The sequence below is a fragment of the Stigmatopora argus genome, chromosome 5 (assembly GCF_051989625.1).
Source record: "Stigmatopora argus isolate UIUO_Sarg chromosome 5, RoL_Sarg_1.0, whole genome shotgun sequence".
In the NCBI taxonomy this organism is placed as follows: Eukaryota; Metazoa; Chordata; class Actinopteri; order Syngnathiformes; family Syngnathidae; genus Stigmatopora; species Stigmatopora argus.
This window is the reverse complement of record NC_135391.1, coordinates 979,076-996,860: the sequence shown is the minus strand read 5'-3', so window position 1 is coordinate 996,860 and position 17,785 is coordinate 979,076. Positions and strand designations below refer to the sequence as shown.

At 44.3% G+C, this 17,785-nt stretch overlaps 1 protein-coding gene across 1 annotated transcript in view; it reads right to left on the bottom strand.

Moving 5' to 3' along the window:
• Positions 1-17,420, bottom strand: part of LOC144074305 (uncharacterized) — a 67,798-nt gene extending 50,378 nt beyond the window's left edge. Inside the window, exons 1-7 of the mRNA XM_077600671.1 lie at positions 17,208-17,420; positions 15,779-16,086; positions 14,611-14,669; positions 8,049-10,108; positions 5,477-5,530; positions 3,068-3,121; positions 736-789 (exon numbers count right to left, since the gene is read on the bottom strand). Of these exons, the coding sequence (XP_077456797.1) occupies positions 736-789; positions 3,068-3,121; positions 5,477-5,530; positions 8,049-10,108; positions 14,611-14,669; positions 15,779-15,825 (2,328 nt within the window). The 5' untranslated portion in view covers positions 15,826-16,086; positions 17,208-17,420. The remainder of the gene's footprint in view (positions 1-735; positions 790-3,067; positions 3,122-5,476; positions 5,531-8,048; positions 10,109-14,610; positions 14,670-15,778; positions 16,087-17,207) is intronic.
• Positions 17,421-17,785: the final 365 nt, after the last annotated feature.

The following is a 17,785-nucleotide window of genomic DNA, read 5'->3' as shown; positions in this document are numbered from 1 at the left end:
ATGTTTTTAATAGGGAGTACAATTTTTTTACTTTGAAGGGAAAATCGTAAGAAAAATCATCGTATTTCTGAGATATTGTATCGATAAAAAGCACATTATTACGGTCAATATCATAATTCACCCAGTAATGGTTGTTTTGTCACTGCAAAACTGAAAATAACCAACAAATAGTACATCTTACTTTGCCGACATCTACTGGTGAAAAAGAGTATAGCAACGCTGTAAGTCTTGTGCGCATAAAAGCCGTACCCTTGATTCAATCATCACTTTTTGAGTTACAAATACGGCTTATATGCGAGAAAATACGGTAATAGTTAGGAGTGCTTAGCCGAGGTCGAGGGTTCGATCCCAGGTGAGGCCTCACTTTTTGGAATTTGCATGCTCTTGCCCGGGTTTTCTCCGGGTGCTCCGATTTCATAGCAAAAACATGCATGCTAGGTTATCTAATTGAACAGTCTAAATTGCCACTCGCTGTGATTGGTCCATCTCCTCGTGTCCTGCGATTGGCTGGCCACCAATTCAGGGTGGCCCCTCCCTCCTCCAGCACCCCTCGCGACCCTTGTGAGGATAAGTGGTTCGGAAAATGAATGACATGACCTAACATGTGATGCTCACATGGTATTTTTTTAGGTATACGTTTTTTTTTAAATTTAAAATACCATAAAGAATCACTTTTTTTTAACTTGTGTGTGTGTTAATATTTCAAGAAGTGACCAATCACTGGGGAATGCCTACTTTTTGTCCTTCCAGGGCTTGTCCAAGTGATAGACCGGGATGTCCTTTTTCTCCCTGAAACAGGAAAAAATGGGGTTATTTTCAACCTTCTGCTCACCGCTAAAGCACTTCCTCTTTCTTACGGGACGACGAGGCTGTTAGCGTTTACGCTATCGGCGCTAAATGACATCATTCTTCTTCTACGGAGGTATATTTACACTAACGCTTTACGGCAAGCCGACGGCGACGAGTGAGCGCGGAACATTCTTCTCCCTTTTCGGGCAGCGGGACCACTCGATGCATTCTGGGTCGGCGTGCGATGTCTGGAAATACCAAACGCCAAATTCGAGCGCTAAGAGTGACGTCACTCGCTTGGTGGGAACGACAAAAACTACAAAAAAAGTTGCATTTTGTTAACGCCAGGACGTGTTTTGATGCGAGGAGTTCAATCAAAGGTGGATCAAGCTGACATCCACATCGTATTGCGTCCTTAAAAAGAACTTTTTTGAGCTGCGGCACACTTTTTACAGCGAAAAAAATCTCAAGGCGCAGTTAAAAATCCTCACATTTAAATCTATAACCCCTAAATGAACAATATAAAGTCGTTTTCATCAAAGTTTTATCAACAGTAATCAAATAAATCCCCCAAATGATGACCAAAATGTTATTCATACCAATATAATGTCACAAAAGTTGACTTCCGGTTCAAGTGACCTAAAAGTAAATAATGTAACATTTTAAATCTCATAACTTTTCATCCCAATTTTATTGAAATCTTCTTAATATTATGTGAAAAGCAATGTTGTACACACACACAAACACAAACACACACACACAAAAAACACACACACAAACACACACAAACACAAACACACACACACACACACACACACACACACACACATACACACACAAACACACACACACAAACACACACACACACACAAACACACACACACACACACACACACACACAAACACAAACACACACACACACACAAACACACACATTTTCTGAACCGCTTTATCCTCACTAGGGTCGCAGGGGGTGCTGGAGCCTATCCCAGCTGACTTCGGGCCAACCAATCACAGGGCACATGGAGACAAAGGACAACCAATCATAGCTAGGGACAATTTAGCCTACAATTAACCTATTGTACATATTTTTGGGGTGTGGGAAGAAACCGGAGTACCCGGAGAAATCCCACGCAGACGAACATGCAAACTCCACACAGGTGAACCGACCTGGACTTGAACCCAGGACCCCATAGCTGTAAGGCCGACATGCTAACCACTCAAAAATAAAATAATTTGATTGTATTTGTACAGTATGAATGAATTACAAAACGCCGCGGGCCGGATCGGACTCCCTGGGTGGACCTTTTCCGGCCCGCGGGCCGTCGGTTGGACACCCCCGATGTTCACCATTCCACCGTGACATCATCTTGACACGCAGGATTATTTTTGGCGAGCTTGACTAATCAAAAGGTGGTGTTTCTGTCAAAAAACGTCGAACGAGTCGACCTGAAACTGCTCGAAAGGAAACACGTTTTTTTTTTTGTTGAGTTGCTGAGTGGAGGATTTTCCCTCCGTCAGCGTAAGCGGAGCCGACAAGTACCGTAAAAAAAAAAAATACACGTGGTATCCGACTCTTACCAAAACAGTAGCTTAATACGAATGCGGGGTGCCTTTTTTGCTTCTGCAAAGGTCGTTAGTGTAAACGCGGAAAGTCTCGCTTTCCAACTCAAGGACATTTTGTCATGAGCATGGCACTTATTGTGCCATATTTTGGTTCAAATTGAAATGGCAGGCATGAGCCTGAATCAGAAAATAATGAGTAATAATGAATTGTTAACCGACTACCGTATTTTCTCGCATATTAGACGCGTCTGCGTATAAGCCGCACCCTTAAAATTGCAATAAAATGTTTGAATTGGACCATTTCTCTCGTATAAGCCGCCCAATGGCACATTCTGAAAGGGTGTTGCCTGCACGTAAATTCAAATTCAAAAAGGAAGTCATGTGAGCAGCACAACCAGGAAGTGGTCTGGAAAGTCATCCCTAGGTAAGATGGCGGCGCCCTGAGCGAGCAATGGCCGGAACAAGTAAGTGAGTTTTTTCACGTTTTATGCAAGATACATATTTTTTGTGAATTTCATTCATAGATGTCAAAATAAGTTTTGTTTAGCGTTTTAGCTGTTTATCTTTTCTGTATTTTGAAATAAATGACCTTATCGGCGTGCATGGCAAGTCTAATTTGTGCGCATATAAGCCGTACCCTGGATTCAGTCATCATTTTTTTTTGTTAAAAATAAGGCTTATATGCGAGAAAATAGGGTAATTGACATCTTACCTTCATTCCAGGTGATCCAGGCTGACCCGGGTTTCCGTAAGGGCCAACAGGACCCTGAAATCAAAAACTGGATTTTAAAAAAGGAACTTTATGGAGTTAATATAATTTAAAAAATAAGGCTCGGATTAGGCGAGAGGTGTCAGACTCGGGTTGGTTCGCGGGACGCGTTAACGTCAACTCGATTTCACGTGGGCCGGACCATTTTAGATATAATATTTAGATATATATATTTTTTTAATAAATGGATTAAAAGCTCTGAATATTCCGTTTTTAATAGATCTAAAACAATGTTTATTTTAGCTTTTATATTTTTAGATTTTACAAAATGATTTTTGAACTAAAAACACAGAAAAAAATGATTAAAAAATGACTGATTGATTCAAAAGGGGAAAAAAATCAGGAAATGTAATATCCATCTATACTCTTCATTTTAATTTGATCCTAAAACAGAAAGTCGCCACTCATCCGGGCCACACAAAATGATGCGGCGGGCCAGATTTGGCCCCCGGGCCGCCACTTTGACACATGTGGATTAGGCAATTTAGTGTTCAACCAGCTATTTTAGCATGTTTTGGGGATGTGGGAAGAAACCAGAGTACCCGCAGAACACCCAAACAAGGAGAACTGGATCCTGAATGAGTTCAGAAAAATAAAGCACCGGGCTGTTCAAAATGTGGCTAATTCTTTAGCCCGTTAGTTGACGTATTGGGGCGTCGCGCCGGGGTGATCTTTTTCGCAGCTCTGCTTTTTATCGGACTTGTCAGCCTATGGGAGGGGGCTTTGGGGGGGGGGGGTTATGTTGTGTAAGGACCTCCTGGTTCCAGACCCTTCTGGACATATGGAGACACTTAACAGAAGCTCCTCCAATGACTTCCTTTTCGCTGGAGTAACCCCGCCCCCCTCTTTTTTTTTAACACTCCTCCAGATTAAAACGTATGGAAGTGGTTAATGATGAGCGACTCTGCAGCTCGTAATGCGGGCGACGCCTTCGGGCTGCGTTCAGACCATATCGGATTTCATTCGGGTTTCCGTTCAAATACGACTTTTTGACCCTTAACACCGTTTTTTTTTCGCGAGTGGCCAAATCGGATCCGTTTAAAAGCGGATTACGTTATTGGGCGGGTTGCCGCGGCAACCGAGGCATCATCCAGACCAGGGGTTCGGGAACCTATGGCTCGGGAGCCACATATGGCTCTTTTGATGGGTGCATATGGCTCTCCACTAACCTGTGAGGTAAACTATGGAAACTGCTGGTGAGAAAGCGCAGGAATAGGAGCGTTACGTTGCTATTATGGCATCGACACTATCCCAGCGCCTTATAATCATTTTTTTTTTCATTACACTTTTTTGCATGGATTTTCTCATTGATACTCATTGATTAGCAACAACGTAACAATGTTGTCAAAAGAATTCAGAGACTTTTTGTTCTTTAAAAGTGGTGAAGTGACTAAAAAAGGCACACATTTTCATGTATGTTGACTTTTAAAGGATTAACATTTAAAAAATATGAATTGTTTATGGCTTTTTCCATCAAAAAGGTTCCCGACCCCTGATCCAGACCATCGAAAACCAGTAAAAAAAAATAACAATCGGACTTTGGCCCTATGAAATGTGACAAATTACTGTAATACCTGACCAAAAAAACCTTGCATATTTATTTTCATGAAACCGTATGCGTACAATACACATCCTTCTTTCAATGGGGAGTAAAATGCTGTTTTTTAAGGGGTGCCTGCAAGTCCAAAAAAACGTAAGCACATTTACGTTGTGCCAATGATTTTTACGGGAGCGGCTACTGTTTTATGGCCTATTAGTGCACAGCAGACCCACAAACACCTTCAGTGGGCTTTAAATTTGAAGTCTGGATTAAAAAAAAACTGCTTTTCAAAGACCTTGTGCCTTGTATTGTGTAGGGTGGGAAAGCTCCAGCACCCCTGTGACCTTAGTGAGGATAAACACCACTGAAAATGAATGCTTATTCACCAATAATTGGTCATAAGGGATCGGAAAAACAGGAAGGAACCAAAAAAAAATCCAGAAAATCAACCTAGTCGCAGAGCAACGATACTATTGGCCAATTTCCGCCTCCAATGAAACAAAAATACGCCCCAAAATGTATTTAAAATTGTATTTTGACAGTTTTCTCAGCAGCCATTTTAGATTGAAAAAGTACATTGACAAAGAAATATTCCGTTTTAATCAGTTGTTTTTTGGAAATTTAAAATTTTGAAGGTTGGAATGACACAAATGTCCAAATTTAAGAAATTATTTTCCATGATCGCACTCAGTCTTTTGTCGTTTTTATAGCGTTGACATTCATTCACAAAAATGACCTTTTCATAGTGAAAGAGTGACCGTAAAAAATAATAATAATGATAATAAAACGAGTAATTATTCCAATTTACTCACCCTTGGACCCCGCTTCCCCGCCTTTCCTGGCAAACCTGGAAGTCCTTGAAAGCCCTGCAAAGAATGACATCAGGTTGGATATATTTCATCTTTATGAGCCTATAAACGTACGTGTAAAATGATGTAACAACAGGTGTATTCTTGTTGAATATTTCATCAATGTCACATAAGCTATTAACACATACTTAAACCCTATCGAGCACCAGACGGTCAAATTGTGGGAGTGTGAAAGACAGACAGGCCGGAAAATTTCATCTTACTCGCCTAAAGTGGTCCGCTGCCCACTTTTGATTGGCCCGCAGGAAATTAAGAAAATATTCTTGAATATGGCCTGCACAAGAAGCTTAAATTCAAGATACACTTCTCAGTTATAACACTAGAGGGAGACAGATCTTCCAGATTAGCTAACATGTGAGATATGATTTTTTAACCAGATTTTTCTTAACCAGATTTTTTTAACCAGATTTTTTTAACCAGATTTTTTTAACCTAATTCCAATAGACCAAAAAAAGTGAACCAATTTAAGTTTGGCGCTTTCAAACCTTTTGATTTTTTGGGGGGCGTGGCCAATTGTGACGTACACAACATACAAGAGTAAAACTATTAAAATGTCAGAAGTTTTGGTCGGTTTCCCCGTGGTTTCAGCGTTACGGTAACGAGCTCCCGTTTCTTCCGACGCGAACGCGAACGGAGATTCGAACCCGGAACTAAGAAGAAGAAAAAATCAAACTTTCGTGGAAAAGTCGAAACTCTGCCTCAAAGTGACACGTCCAAATCATTTTAGTTTGGTTAAAGCGGTGAAACGGATACGTTGTCATCAATCACATTTTTGGGTCAAAAAACGTTAGCATTGCCACGGAAACCAATGAAAACGACATAAAAGCAGATGTCAGCCCGTTACGCAAGCGTGCGAAACACGGGGAAGAGTGACCTTCGCCGCCCGAGTGATTGGCAGCCATTTTGGCTCCGGGCGAAATCCTGTGAGTGGCTGGCGGAGTTGCGGTTTCCGTAGCCACCGCAGCGGGAAAGATTTATTTCAAGCCCTTTTCTGTTGGGTCAAACACGTGCTAATGCACGGAAGGGCTCTTAAACAATGGAAAAATGTGCGTCAGCTTTTTGTGTTCGGCACAAAGACAGCGAACACGTCTGCCTTCGAGTCAAATGAAAACATGCTGACGCGGCTAACTGAAAAAAAAGCTAGCCGACAGCGAAGGTCGTTAGCAAAGAATACGTGATTTGGGGTCAATTCATTAAGCTAAGTAGCCTGCTTTATTAGGAAAAGGGATGACTTAATCATTCCTATTCAGTCTGCAATGACTATAAAAAGCTAGCGCTGGATGCTAAAACTAGCAAGAACGAAAAGCGAACATGCTAGCTTTTGTTCTTGGGGTGATGAAATAACAAATTAATATCGGGTACATTAAATAACAGCTGGTTGACTTAACTTCATTAAAAATGGAGCAATACAAAAGTAAAAAAAAGGGAACATCTGTTTATATCAATGACGCCATCTTTGATTTATTGACGTGTCATTGTTAGCAAAGTCCATGGAAACGCATTCTTTTGCTTACACACTGTAAAACGTGACCCGTTGGAGGTCAAGGGTTAACCCTAACACCCACAAATAACCGGTGACTCACAGTGGTAAAGTGGCTGAGTCAGTAAACAAATTTGTAGCAGTTAACATAGCGGTGATATTTACACGAGCGCAGCCCGAGTAGTCCCCCAAACAGAGCGCTTTTCCCCCCAACAAAGTAGTCAGGTGCCCCCTCCACTAAATGGCACCCTAGGCGATTGCCTAGCTTGCTTATGGGTTTCAATTGTGCTCTAAAGAGCTAGCGTATGCCTTCGAGAGACCGCTAGCTAGCCTGGGCTTTTCACCTCGGGGTTAGCGTGCTCTATCGCCATGTTGGTCACCCTGGGTTCGAATCCTAACCCTGACCGGAGGTGGACCGGTTACATATTTATTTGATTTCACTTTTTGACCACACCCCCATTAAAGCAATGGCATACGCACGGAAACATAGAAACCTAACGTTGCTAATACTGCAAGCTAACGGCTGCGCACGAACGACGCCGCTGTCAACAACGGGGCGCTTACTTTGACCGAAAAGATGGATAGTGTGATTTTTGTCACGGAACGAGTCGGAGCGATCCAACACCTCAACGCGAGCGAATAAACGGGCCGAGGCTATTTACACGAGCAGACGGGCTATTTAGAGCGGCGCTAAAAGGGATGTCTCTCTCTGCCTTGACAACGCTAGTCTTTCAAGAACAATAAACTCAAGTCAGGGAAAATAAACCTTCCAATTGGAACATATCAACACGCCGTCGTCCGGGTTTACAGAAGCTAAAAGGCTGGAAATGTTTTTGGAAAGCCACGTCAGCAGAAACAAAGCCACCCGCTCGGCCTGGCTAAAGTCGTATTAAGGATTAGCTCGGGTAGGAGGCCAAGATTGGTCAAATGTCTAATGAATCATAATCATTTCTAAAACAAACACTGCTGCTAGAACTGTACCAGGAACCCTCGCGCACGGTTTTGGAGAGGAATGGCGTTTGGTTGCAAACTCACCGGCGGTCCCGGGTCGCCCTTCCGTCCAGGTGGCCCAGGTAACAGCGAGACCAGGGTCGGATCCAGGTCAAATGTTTGGAAGTCATCTAAGGCCGCAGGAGTGACGGTTACGAGGTCCCGTAAGACGGTGAAGTCGGGTTTCTTTGGCGGAGAGGTGGACAGTTTTTCATCCGGGAGATTGGCAGACTCGCTTCTGGTCCAAACTTTGCTTTCTGGCGGTCTCGTAGAGGTCGTCGGATCCTGAAATCTCTGTCCAACGTCAGTCCACATTGCATCGTCGCTTGTTTCCAACGGCGAGGCAAGGGTTGGTTCCAGGTCAAATGTTCGGAAGGCATCGAAGGACGCAGGAGTGACGGTTTCGAGGTCCTGTACAACGGTGACGTCGGGTTCCTTTGGTTCAGACTCGCTTCTGGTCCAAACTCTGCTTTCTGGGGGTCTCGTCGAGGTCGTCGGATCCTGAAATCTCTGTCCAACGTCAGTCCACATTGCGTTGTCGCTTGTTTCCAATGGCGAGACAAGGGTCCGTTCTAGGTCAAATGTTCGGAAGGCATCGAAGGACACAGGAGTGACGGTTTCGAGGTCTTGAACGGCGGTGATGTCGGGTTCCTTTGGCGCAGAGGTGAACAGTTTTTCATCCGGGAGCTTTGCAGACTCGCTTGGGGTCCAAACTTTGCTTTCTGGCGGTCTCGTAGAGGTCGTCGGGTCCTGAAATCTCTGTCCAACATCAGTCCACATTGCGTTGTTGCTCGTTTCCAATGGCGAGACGAGTGTCGGTTCTAAGTCAAATGTTTGGAAGGCATCAATGGACGCAGGAGTGACGGTTTCGAGGTCCTGAACGGCGGTGATGTCGGGTTCCTTTGGCGCAGAGGTGAACAGTTTTTCATCCGGGAGATTGGCAGACTCGCTTCGGGTCCGAACTGTGCTTTCTGGCGGCCTCGTAGAGGTCGTCAGGTCCTTAAATCTCTGTCCAATGTCGATCCACATTGCATCAAAGGACGCAGGAGTGACGGTTTCAAGGTCCTGTACGGCGGTGATGTCGGGTTCCTTTGGCGCAGAGGTGGACAGTTTTTCATCCGGGAGCTTTGCAGACTCGCTTCGGGTCCAAACTCTGCTTTCTGGCGGTCTCGTAGAGGTCGCCGCGTCGTGAAATCTTTGTGCGCCGCCTATCGGTTTTGTATTGTCGCCCGTTTGCGAATGCGGCTCCTCCGGCGAGGCCGCGGTGGCGGTCCAGACCGATGCGACGACGGCTGGTCTTTCCAACACCGGATGTTCCGTTGGAGCGCCAGACGCCGGTGCAACAGTAGGTTGAAAAGTCCAATTCTCCATCGGCGAACGATCAATTGCGACCAAAACAGATCGTTCGGCCGGGAACAAAGTCGGTCTGGAGGTCTTCCCGGGTACGGCCGTCGTCGGACTCCCGTGGGGATCCCCGGAAATCAGAGGTAGCAGCGGCGCCAAGACGGGCCGAAACGTGTCGGCTTCCCTGCAATGCTTCTTGACCAAGTCGCAAGAGTTCCGGGCCGCCTGGGCCGAAGGGTAGATGTCCAACTGGCAGATGGCGCCCTCCAAGGGCGCCGCGTTGCGGTGGCTTTTCCCCAGCAGGAAGGAGCCCTCGAGATCCAGCACCTCCGCTCTTTTGCCCCGCAAATCGGCGTGGAGGCTCCGGTTCCCGCAAGAGGCGTGCAGGGACACCCTGAGACCGTCCACCGCCAAGGCCAGGCTGTGCCAGCGCCCGTCCTGAACGTCGTAGTCCAACGCCACGGAGTTCCGGCGCCCCGCGTGAACCAGGAGCTTCCCCGGCGCCAACTGCAGGCCCAGTTGCAACTTCCCCCGCCGGGAGACGACGGCGAAGACGAAGGCGTCGTTGACGCGGTGGACGGACAGGCTGAGGATCAGGGAGAGGTCGCCGGCGGCGAAGGAGGCGGGCAGGACCGCGCGCAGGGGCGCCTGGAGGCGGGCCCTCGGGGTGAGGATGACGCCGGACTTGAAGGGGATGATGCCGGCGGGGACGGAGGCGGAGCTTTGCGCGGAGAGACCCAGCTGCTGCAGAATATCGACATCTAGGACGAAAAAAATGGAATAAAAACACAACAAGTTGGTGACCAATGACGACTCAACTTGAGAAATCGCAAGCGGGAACGTTTCTTGGTGGTCGCTGGCAGCCAATCACAGCGTGTTCGAGGTTTTAAACGCAGGGGTGTCAAACTCGGGTTGGTTCGCGGGCCGCAATAACATCAACTCGATTTTACGTGGCCCGGACCATTTTAGATATAATATTTAGATTTTATTTTTTTTAATTGGATTATAAGAACTGGATCAAAAGCCCTAAATATTCGTTTTTTTTATAGATATAAAACTGTTTATTTGAATTTTTTTTCTTAGTAAGGCAAAACATCTAATAATCATTTGTTTTTCATTTCAAATGGAAACAATTTTTTAAAAATATATTATATGCAATATTAAAGTGGAAAACCGAAAATATTTGTACATATTTATTTTTAGATTTTACAAAAATGCTTTTTGACCTAAAACACCAAAAGAAAAAAAATGATAAAAAATTGCAATTATTGATTTAAAAGGGGGGAAATCAGGAAATATTATATACATCTATAATCTTCATTTGAATTTGATCCTAAAACAGAAAGTTGGCACTCAGATTTAATTACTCGGGCCGCACAAAATGAGGCGGCGGGCCAGATTTGGCCCCCGGGCCACCACTTTGACACCTGTGATCTAAAACAATGTTTATTTGAGCTTTTTTCCTTAGTAGAGGAAAAAGTCTTTCTAAAGTTATGTTCAATATTGAAGTGGAAAACAGAAAATATTTTTACATATTTATTTTTAGATTTTACAAAATGATTTTTGAACTAAAAACACGGAAAAAATGGATAAAAAATTGCAATGATTGATTTAAAAAGGGGAAAATCAGGAAATATAATATACATCTATAATCTTCATTTGAATTTGATCCTAAAACAGAAAGTTGGCACTCATGGTTTAATTACTCGGGCCGCACAAAATGAGGCGGCGGGCCAGATTTGGCCCTCGGGCCGCCACTTTGACACCTGTATTTTAAAGGAACAATTTTTTGGATGAGAGTTCAACACGGGGAAACTCGGGAATTCGTTTGCATCGGTCCAGTCGACCGATGTAAACTGGTGGCTCCGTTTTTTTTAGCTAGGTCTACAATGTCATCTGTGTCTGTGCTTGCTACTATCTTGCTATTGCAACCAAGAAATTTCCCAAATACGGGATGAAATAAAGTTTTAATCTAAACAGATGTCGGTGGAAACGATAAAAATCTTATTGTAAAATCATATTTGTAAAGAAGTATTTCACAAGGGCGCAAAAATACTATGCTTGTCATATTTCTGCTTTGAGAGGAGTTATGGTTTTGGAAACGTTCCCTTTGCTTGGCAAAAAAAAGAAATGCGGCTTCTTCGTCAGTTTAGGAAAGTAACAAAACACTTTCCAGTTTATGAGCGAGTTCAATCTGGAAATAAAATAAAAAAGAGGCATTTATTGGAATATAAACGGAGTCGTTTACAAACATCTGCGGGAACTTTAAAAAAGGACTGATGAGGAATCTTCCATTTTTGGACGGAGAAAATGTAAATAAAAGCCGTTTTTTTCCCAGGAAGTAGCCACTTGATACCGCAAAGTAGCCTAGTATTTTAGCCAATCAAACGCGAGTATCACCAAGCCTATACTTCCTGATGTTTTTATGAATTAGCTGCCACGGCTGTGATGTGTGTCCTATCCACTTTGACTGGGAAGGCGGGCAGCGACGGTTCAGGCGAACTGGGCCAAAATCATAAACTTTTAGCACGGCAAAACGCTTGTAACATAACAAACAAATTTAAATGAACTTGGATTACGATGCAAATAAGTTGAATCTAACCTTACACTAAACTTAATTCTAATTTAGTTTGACATTTTGATACCTTTCTTCTCCCGGGTTGGCTCTATTGGCCCCGCCTCCACCCTGACTTTCAGATGCAACCTATCGAGGGTTGTTTGCTTTTGTCTTCCCTTCAAAATATTCAAAAAATGATGCACACAAATGTCCTCACAATATCATAACGCACGACCACTTGCCAACCAGAAGTAGTATATATACTCCTCTCGTATTAGCGAGCAAGCTCCGCCATTCTGCACTGACTAATGTGGGAATAATGTGCTAAGCTCCGCCCAGTGCTCGTAGAGATATTACACGAGGCAGTTGCGACGGGAAAGATAGTGGCCATGATGTGCTTATGAACAACGAATCGAGTCCACTGTCTGCATATATCAAATATAATATAAATATTTGCTCCAAATTTTACTCGTATCTCAAATTGCTCGTATGTCGGGGTACCACTGTAGTCTCCTTTCAGCCAACCACGCCCCCTTCACGGACTAAAACCCCCTAGAGCACAGGTGTCAAAGTGGCGGCCAGGGGGCCAAATCTGGCCCGCCGCATCATTTTGTGCGGCCCGAGAAAGTAAATGATGAGTGCCGACTTTCTGTTTTAGGATCAAATTCAAATGAAGAGTATAGATGTATATGAAATTTCCTGATTTCCCCCCTTTTAAAGCAATAATTGTCATTTTTTAATCCATTTTTTCTGTGTTTTTAGTTCAAAAATAGTTTGGTAAAATCTAAAAATATATTTAAAAAAAAAGCTAAAATAAAGATTGTTTTAGAGCTATAAAAAAACGGAATATTCAGGGCTTTTAATCCAGTTCTTTTAATCCATTCATTTAAAAAAATATCTAAATATTCTATCTAAAATGGTCCGGCCCACGTGACATCAAGTTGGCGTGAAAGCGGCCCGTGAACCAACCCGAGTCTGACACCCTTGCCCTAGAGGTCGGGGGCCCGGTTGCGCCGCGCCCTCCCCTAATTTACGCCCCTGGCGTGAAGATCAGTCAAAATGACAGAAAATCTGTAAAAAAAAATTAAAAACACTGCCGCAATTTTCCTGCTCGGGAGTCGCTTGGGAAGGAAATATGAATCTTTTTGCGGATTTTATGACGCTGCACAAAACTTGGAAGGAAATCTGATTTCAATTTCAAAAGCAACACGCTATGAAAAGTCTGACTTGGGAAAAAAAAAAAAAAAGAGTTGGAAAGACTCCAGAACGGAGCGCTGTCAAACAAAGAGCGCCGTGTTTGGCTTGGCCGGGTCGGAAAATCATCCGCGGCCAATCAGCTCATCTTGGATAGCGGACGCTAATCCGCTCGGTGCGCGCGGTGTCGAAACTCCCGGATTATGGAAAGACCTTAAATATGCGCGGCTTTTCTCCACGCAAAGTTCTGGGTGAGCTGCTTTAAAAAGATTTTGCACTTGAGCAGAAATAAATGTAGACGGGGGGGGAGGCGGAGCCTGTTCCAAGAACAGGAACCACGCCTCCATCTACCCAGTAAAAATTCATATCTGAAAGAAACGTCGTTCTGGCTAATTATGGTCATTTTGGTTGTTAATATTGGAGTAAATTTGCAGTATAAATTAATTTGCAGGAAAAAAATCAATGTAACTTTTATAATTGTTAAAATTTTAGCTTCATGTGTCACGTTTTTAAACAGTGTTGTGCTCAAATGTGATAATAAAAGGAATATAAATACAGACACTCCTCAACTTACGAACGCAATTGGTTCCGAGCGATTGTTCATAAGTTGAATTTGTTTGTAAGTTGATTTAGTGCTATATTTTGTATTATAATTTATGTTTAAGGCCTATATAAGTATATTGAAGGTTTATATAAGTGCATTTGTATGTTTAAGGCTTGTATAAGTAACACGCATTGGTTTGTACTGAAAAAAAAACATTTAATAAAATGGAGAGAATATGTACAGTACTGTAGAGAGAGAGATAGATTTATGTATTAGAAACTGGCCAAAAGAAGCGACCTAATGACGATTGCACAGTTTTCTTCTTTTTTTCATCATAAATGATGCAGTAGCACTGTATGGCATCATTCAATTGATTTGCAAACTTTGTGCAACGTTCAATATTTGGGTCCTGCTGCTCCATCTTTCTGTTTATAAATGGTACTGAATGTGCAACGCTCACCACTTTCTGACGCGCATCAAGCTTCGTTATTATTGCCACTCGTTTCAAATGAAATGGCTTGCCCCTTCCTTGCAACTCCCTCAATAGAAGCCTTTAGCTTTTTACCAACCATATTCAATATTGGATGCATGAGATATTTAATGATACAAATGAAAAAGGTTATTTGCACACTGGAGATACATTCACGCACTTCCGCATTGCAACGAAGAAGGTAGATGCTGGGTGAGCTGAGCTCTCACAGCGCCAGGCGTCGGTATTAGCGGCGGAAAGAAGTACTACTCCGAAAAAGGCGAAATACAAAATTGGACTTGCGAACATTTTTGGACTTAAACGCAATTTGCAGACATGTTCGTATGTACCGTTGTTCGTAAGTTGAATGTTCGTAAGTAGGGGAGCGTCTGTATACAAAGAGAAAAAAATGGTATGTTGTGTCATAGGAAAAGAGGATAAATGAACATTTGAATGAAAATGAATGAATAAATTGATTAAAAGAGATAAAAATACTCACTTTGGGCTAGCGTCAGAGAACCGGTACAACAGAGGATGGTCCAAAGAATCAGGACTCTCCTAGAACACAAGGAAAAATACAGTTTTTGGGGGGTGCTGGAGACGATCCAAGCTGAATTCAGGCGCCAGGCGGGGGAGCGACGCCGTGAATCGGTGGCCAGCCAATCGCAGGGCACGAGGAGACAAATAAACAATCACTCATAATAAAGAGCAATTTAGCATACAGTTAGCCTAGCTAGCATGTTTTGGGGGAAGTGGGAGGAAAGCGGAGTACCCGGAGAAAACCCTCGCAAGCCCGGAGGAGAACATGCAAACTCCAGACAGTGAGGACCCACCCGGGATCAAACCCTCGATCCCAGAACTGCAAGCCCGATGCGCTAACCACTCTATTTCCATCAATGAATTTAGTGTACAATTAGCTTAGCTAGCATGTTTTGGTGATGTGGGAGAAAGCTGTCGCAAGCCCGGAGGAGAACATGCAAACTCCAGACAGTGAGGAGCCACCCGGGATCGAACCCTCGACCCCAGAACTGCGAGCCCGATGCGCTAACCGCTGTTTCCATCAAAAGTTGATAATTTGACTTGAAATGTCAAGTTTGGACAAGTTTGGTGGTAAATCAAGCAGACGTATTTAAGACGGAATTGAGAAAAATTGCAAAGAAAACATGGCGCTGGCTGAGAGGCCTTTTCCATTCCAAGCGTTGACGCTCTTCGTTTTGAGTTTTTCAAAACGTGTCTTTAACACTCCCACATGTGATGATGCGGTCGCGTGCGCGGGTAACACAGCTTGTAAGACAGGAGCTTTATTACATTTGTGGTTTTTCCCAGCGAGCGACTGAAAACCGCTGAAAACCGCTGCATTAAAACTAAAAGAAAAGGGGGTGTGTGCACTTTTTTTCCTTCCGATTTTTAGCTCCTCCCTTTTTGGGGTGCAGCCAATAAACAGAGGACGATGCGCGGCGTGGGAGGGGAGATAAGCGGGACGGCTCTCCTCCTCTCATACATCTTTTTGGCAGCAAATCCCAGCCAAGACTCAAAAAAAAAAAAAACTTTCTGGGGAACTTTCTCACATACTTTTTTTCTCACATAAGCTTTAAACATCAGATCCATATTTTTCCACTCGGCCACGAACGCACGACGCCGAGCGACCGACGGACGGACGCACTCACCCCCCGGCTCCTCGGAGTTGGGCGTGCGGGCCGTTGTCCGGCTCCATGGCGCTTTACTTCATTCTTTCTTGGGGGGCTTGGCTCCGGTCCGGATGAGGAAGAGGAAGAGGACGAGGAAGGGGAGCGCTTTCCATCCCCGGACGGCGCCGCTTCAAAAGACGGCGAGTCGGCGGGCGTCCCAGCGCGTGTCCGTCATGGTCTTCCACACCTGCGCCTTGCCCCGTCCGTCCGTCCGTCCGTCTTCAAATGGTCTCCCCGCGTCCCATCGTTCGCGTACGTCCGAGTTGGGAGGGTGCCGTGCGGGTTTCCTGAAAATGAAAGTTGCGAGCGTGAGCGTGAGTGAGGGGGGAGGGAGGGAAGGGGGGAGGAAAGGGGGAGGGGAAGGGAATGCCTCCCTCCGTGGCGATGTGGAGGTGTGTCCAGCCCCGCCCCCTCAAAACGCCAGCGCTGGGGAAGGAGGCGGGACCTCAACGAGGACAATGAAAACGTCTTCCGTCTCAACTAGATCTCATTTTTTTGTTGTTGCAAAAAGTCGACTTAGTTGCGGCCATTGATGCATTTTGAATCCTGGTCAAATTGGATTGGACGTCTAGTGCCAAGGGTGTCAGACGTCGGGTTGGTTGGCGGGCCGCTTTAACGTCAACTCGATTTCATGTGGGCCGGACCATTTTAGATATTATATTTAGATTTTTTTTTTATAAATGGATTAAAAGAACTGGATTAAAGGCCCTGAATATTCATTTTTTATAGATCTAAAACAATGTTTATTTTAGCTTTTTTTAAAATATATTTTTAGATTTTACAAAATGATTTTTAAACTAAAAACACAGAAAAAATGGATTCAAAATGACAATTATTGATTTAGAAGGGGGAAATCAGGAAATTTAATATACATGTATACTCTTCATTTGAATTTGATCCTAAAACAGAAAGTCGGCACTCATCATTTACTTTCTCGGGCCGCACAAAATGAGGCGGCGGGCCAGATTTGGCCCCCGGGCCGCCACTTTGACACCAGTGTCTAGCACCGTCAATGGCAATGAAAGATGAGCAATTGGGCCTGGTTGTCAATTGCCAGGGAATGTGTTCATTTTTTTTTCTTCACTTCACTTCCGGTAAATTTGGGATCATTTTCTATAGATTTTATGGGAATTTCCAGGTTCGTTAGTTGCTTTTGTGGGTGACTTCCTGTTGGCTTGGGAGCATTTTAAAATTTCTTATTAACTCTTTACCATTGAAGGCACCATTTTTGAAGGACAGAAGGACCGGATGGGACACCCTTGCGGGCCACATCTGGCCCTCGCTCCACACATTGGACACCACTCCGGATATATGACCAGAGCGTAAACACCCAAGTTTGAGGTCAGTTTGCCACGTGATAGCGTTGGAAACAAAAACCCCACACGAGTGCCTATTTGGGCCAACTTACTTTCCGGAACACGTGCGTTGTGGGGCAGGTGACAGAGACGTTTTGCGTACCGGACCGGGTCGGACCGGGTAGGACCGGGACCGGTCGCACGCTGCGAAATTCCTACGCTGGGGAAAGTCCTCGTTGACCCGTCGTGACGGCGTCTGAGCGAAGGGAAAGGCAACAGAGCGCCGATTCATCCGCTTGCAACCGGATACCGGATACCGGCTCCTCCCCCCACCTCTCCCCCCTCGCCCCCCTCTCCTCCCTTCTTTTCTCGCACCCACCGTGACCCAGGAAGGACCCATTGAAGTCCCTGACGTCAGGAGACGAACAGGACCGAGCTACGGGAGCTCAGGCGGACCGGATGTAGACTAATTAGGATCAGGTGTGTGTGAGCCACACCATGTGAAATTAATGACGAGAATCAACACAAAGAGTGCAAACCTAACGTTATTTATTTAATAAATGCTTACATACTTCTTTCCTATCCTTTCATTTGACCTATAATACATTCCTTTTTTAACGTATTATTATTATTTATTTTTAATTTTTTAATTTTTTTTAATACTTGGTGGTACAGTGGTTATTCCGCCTGA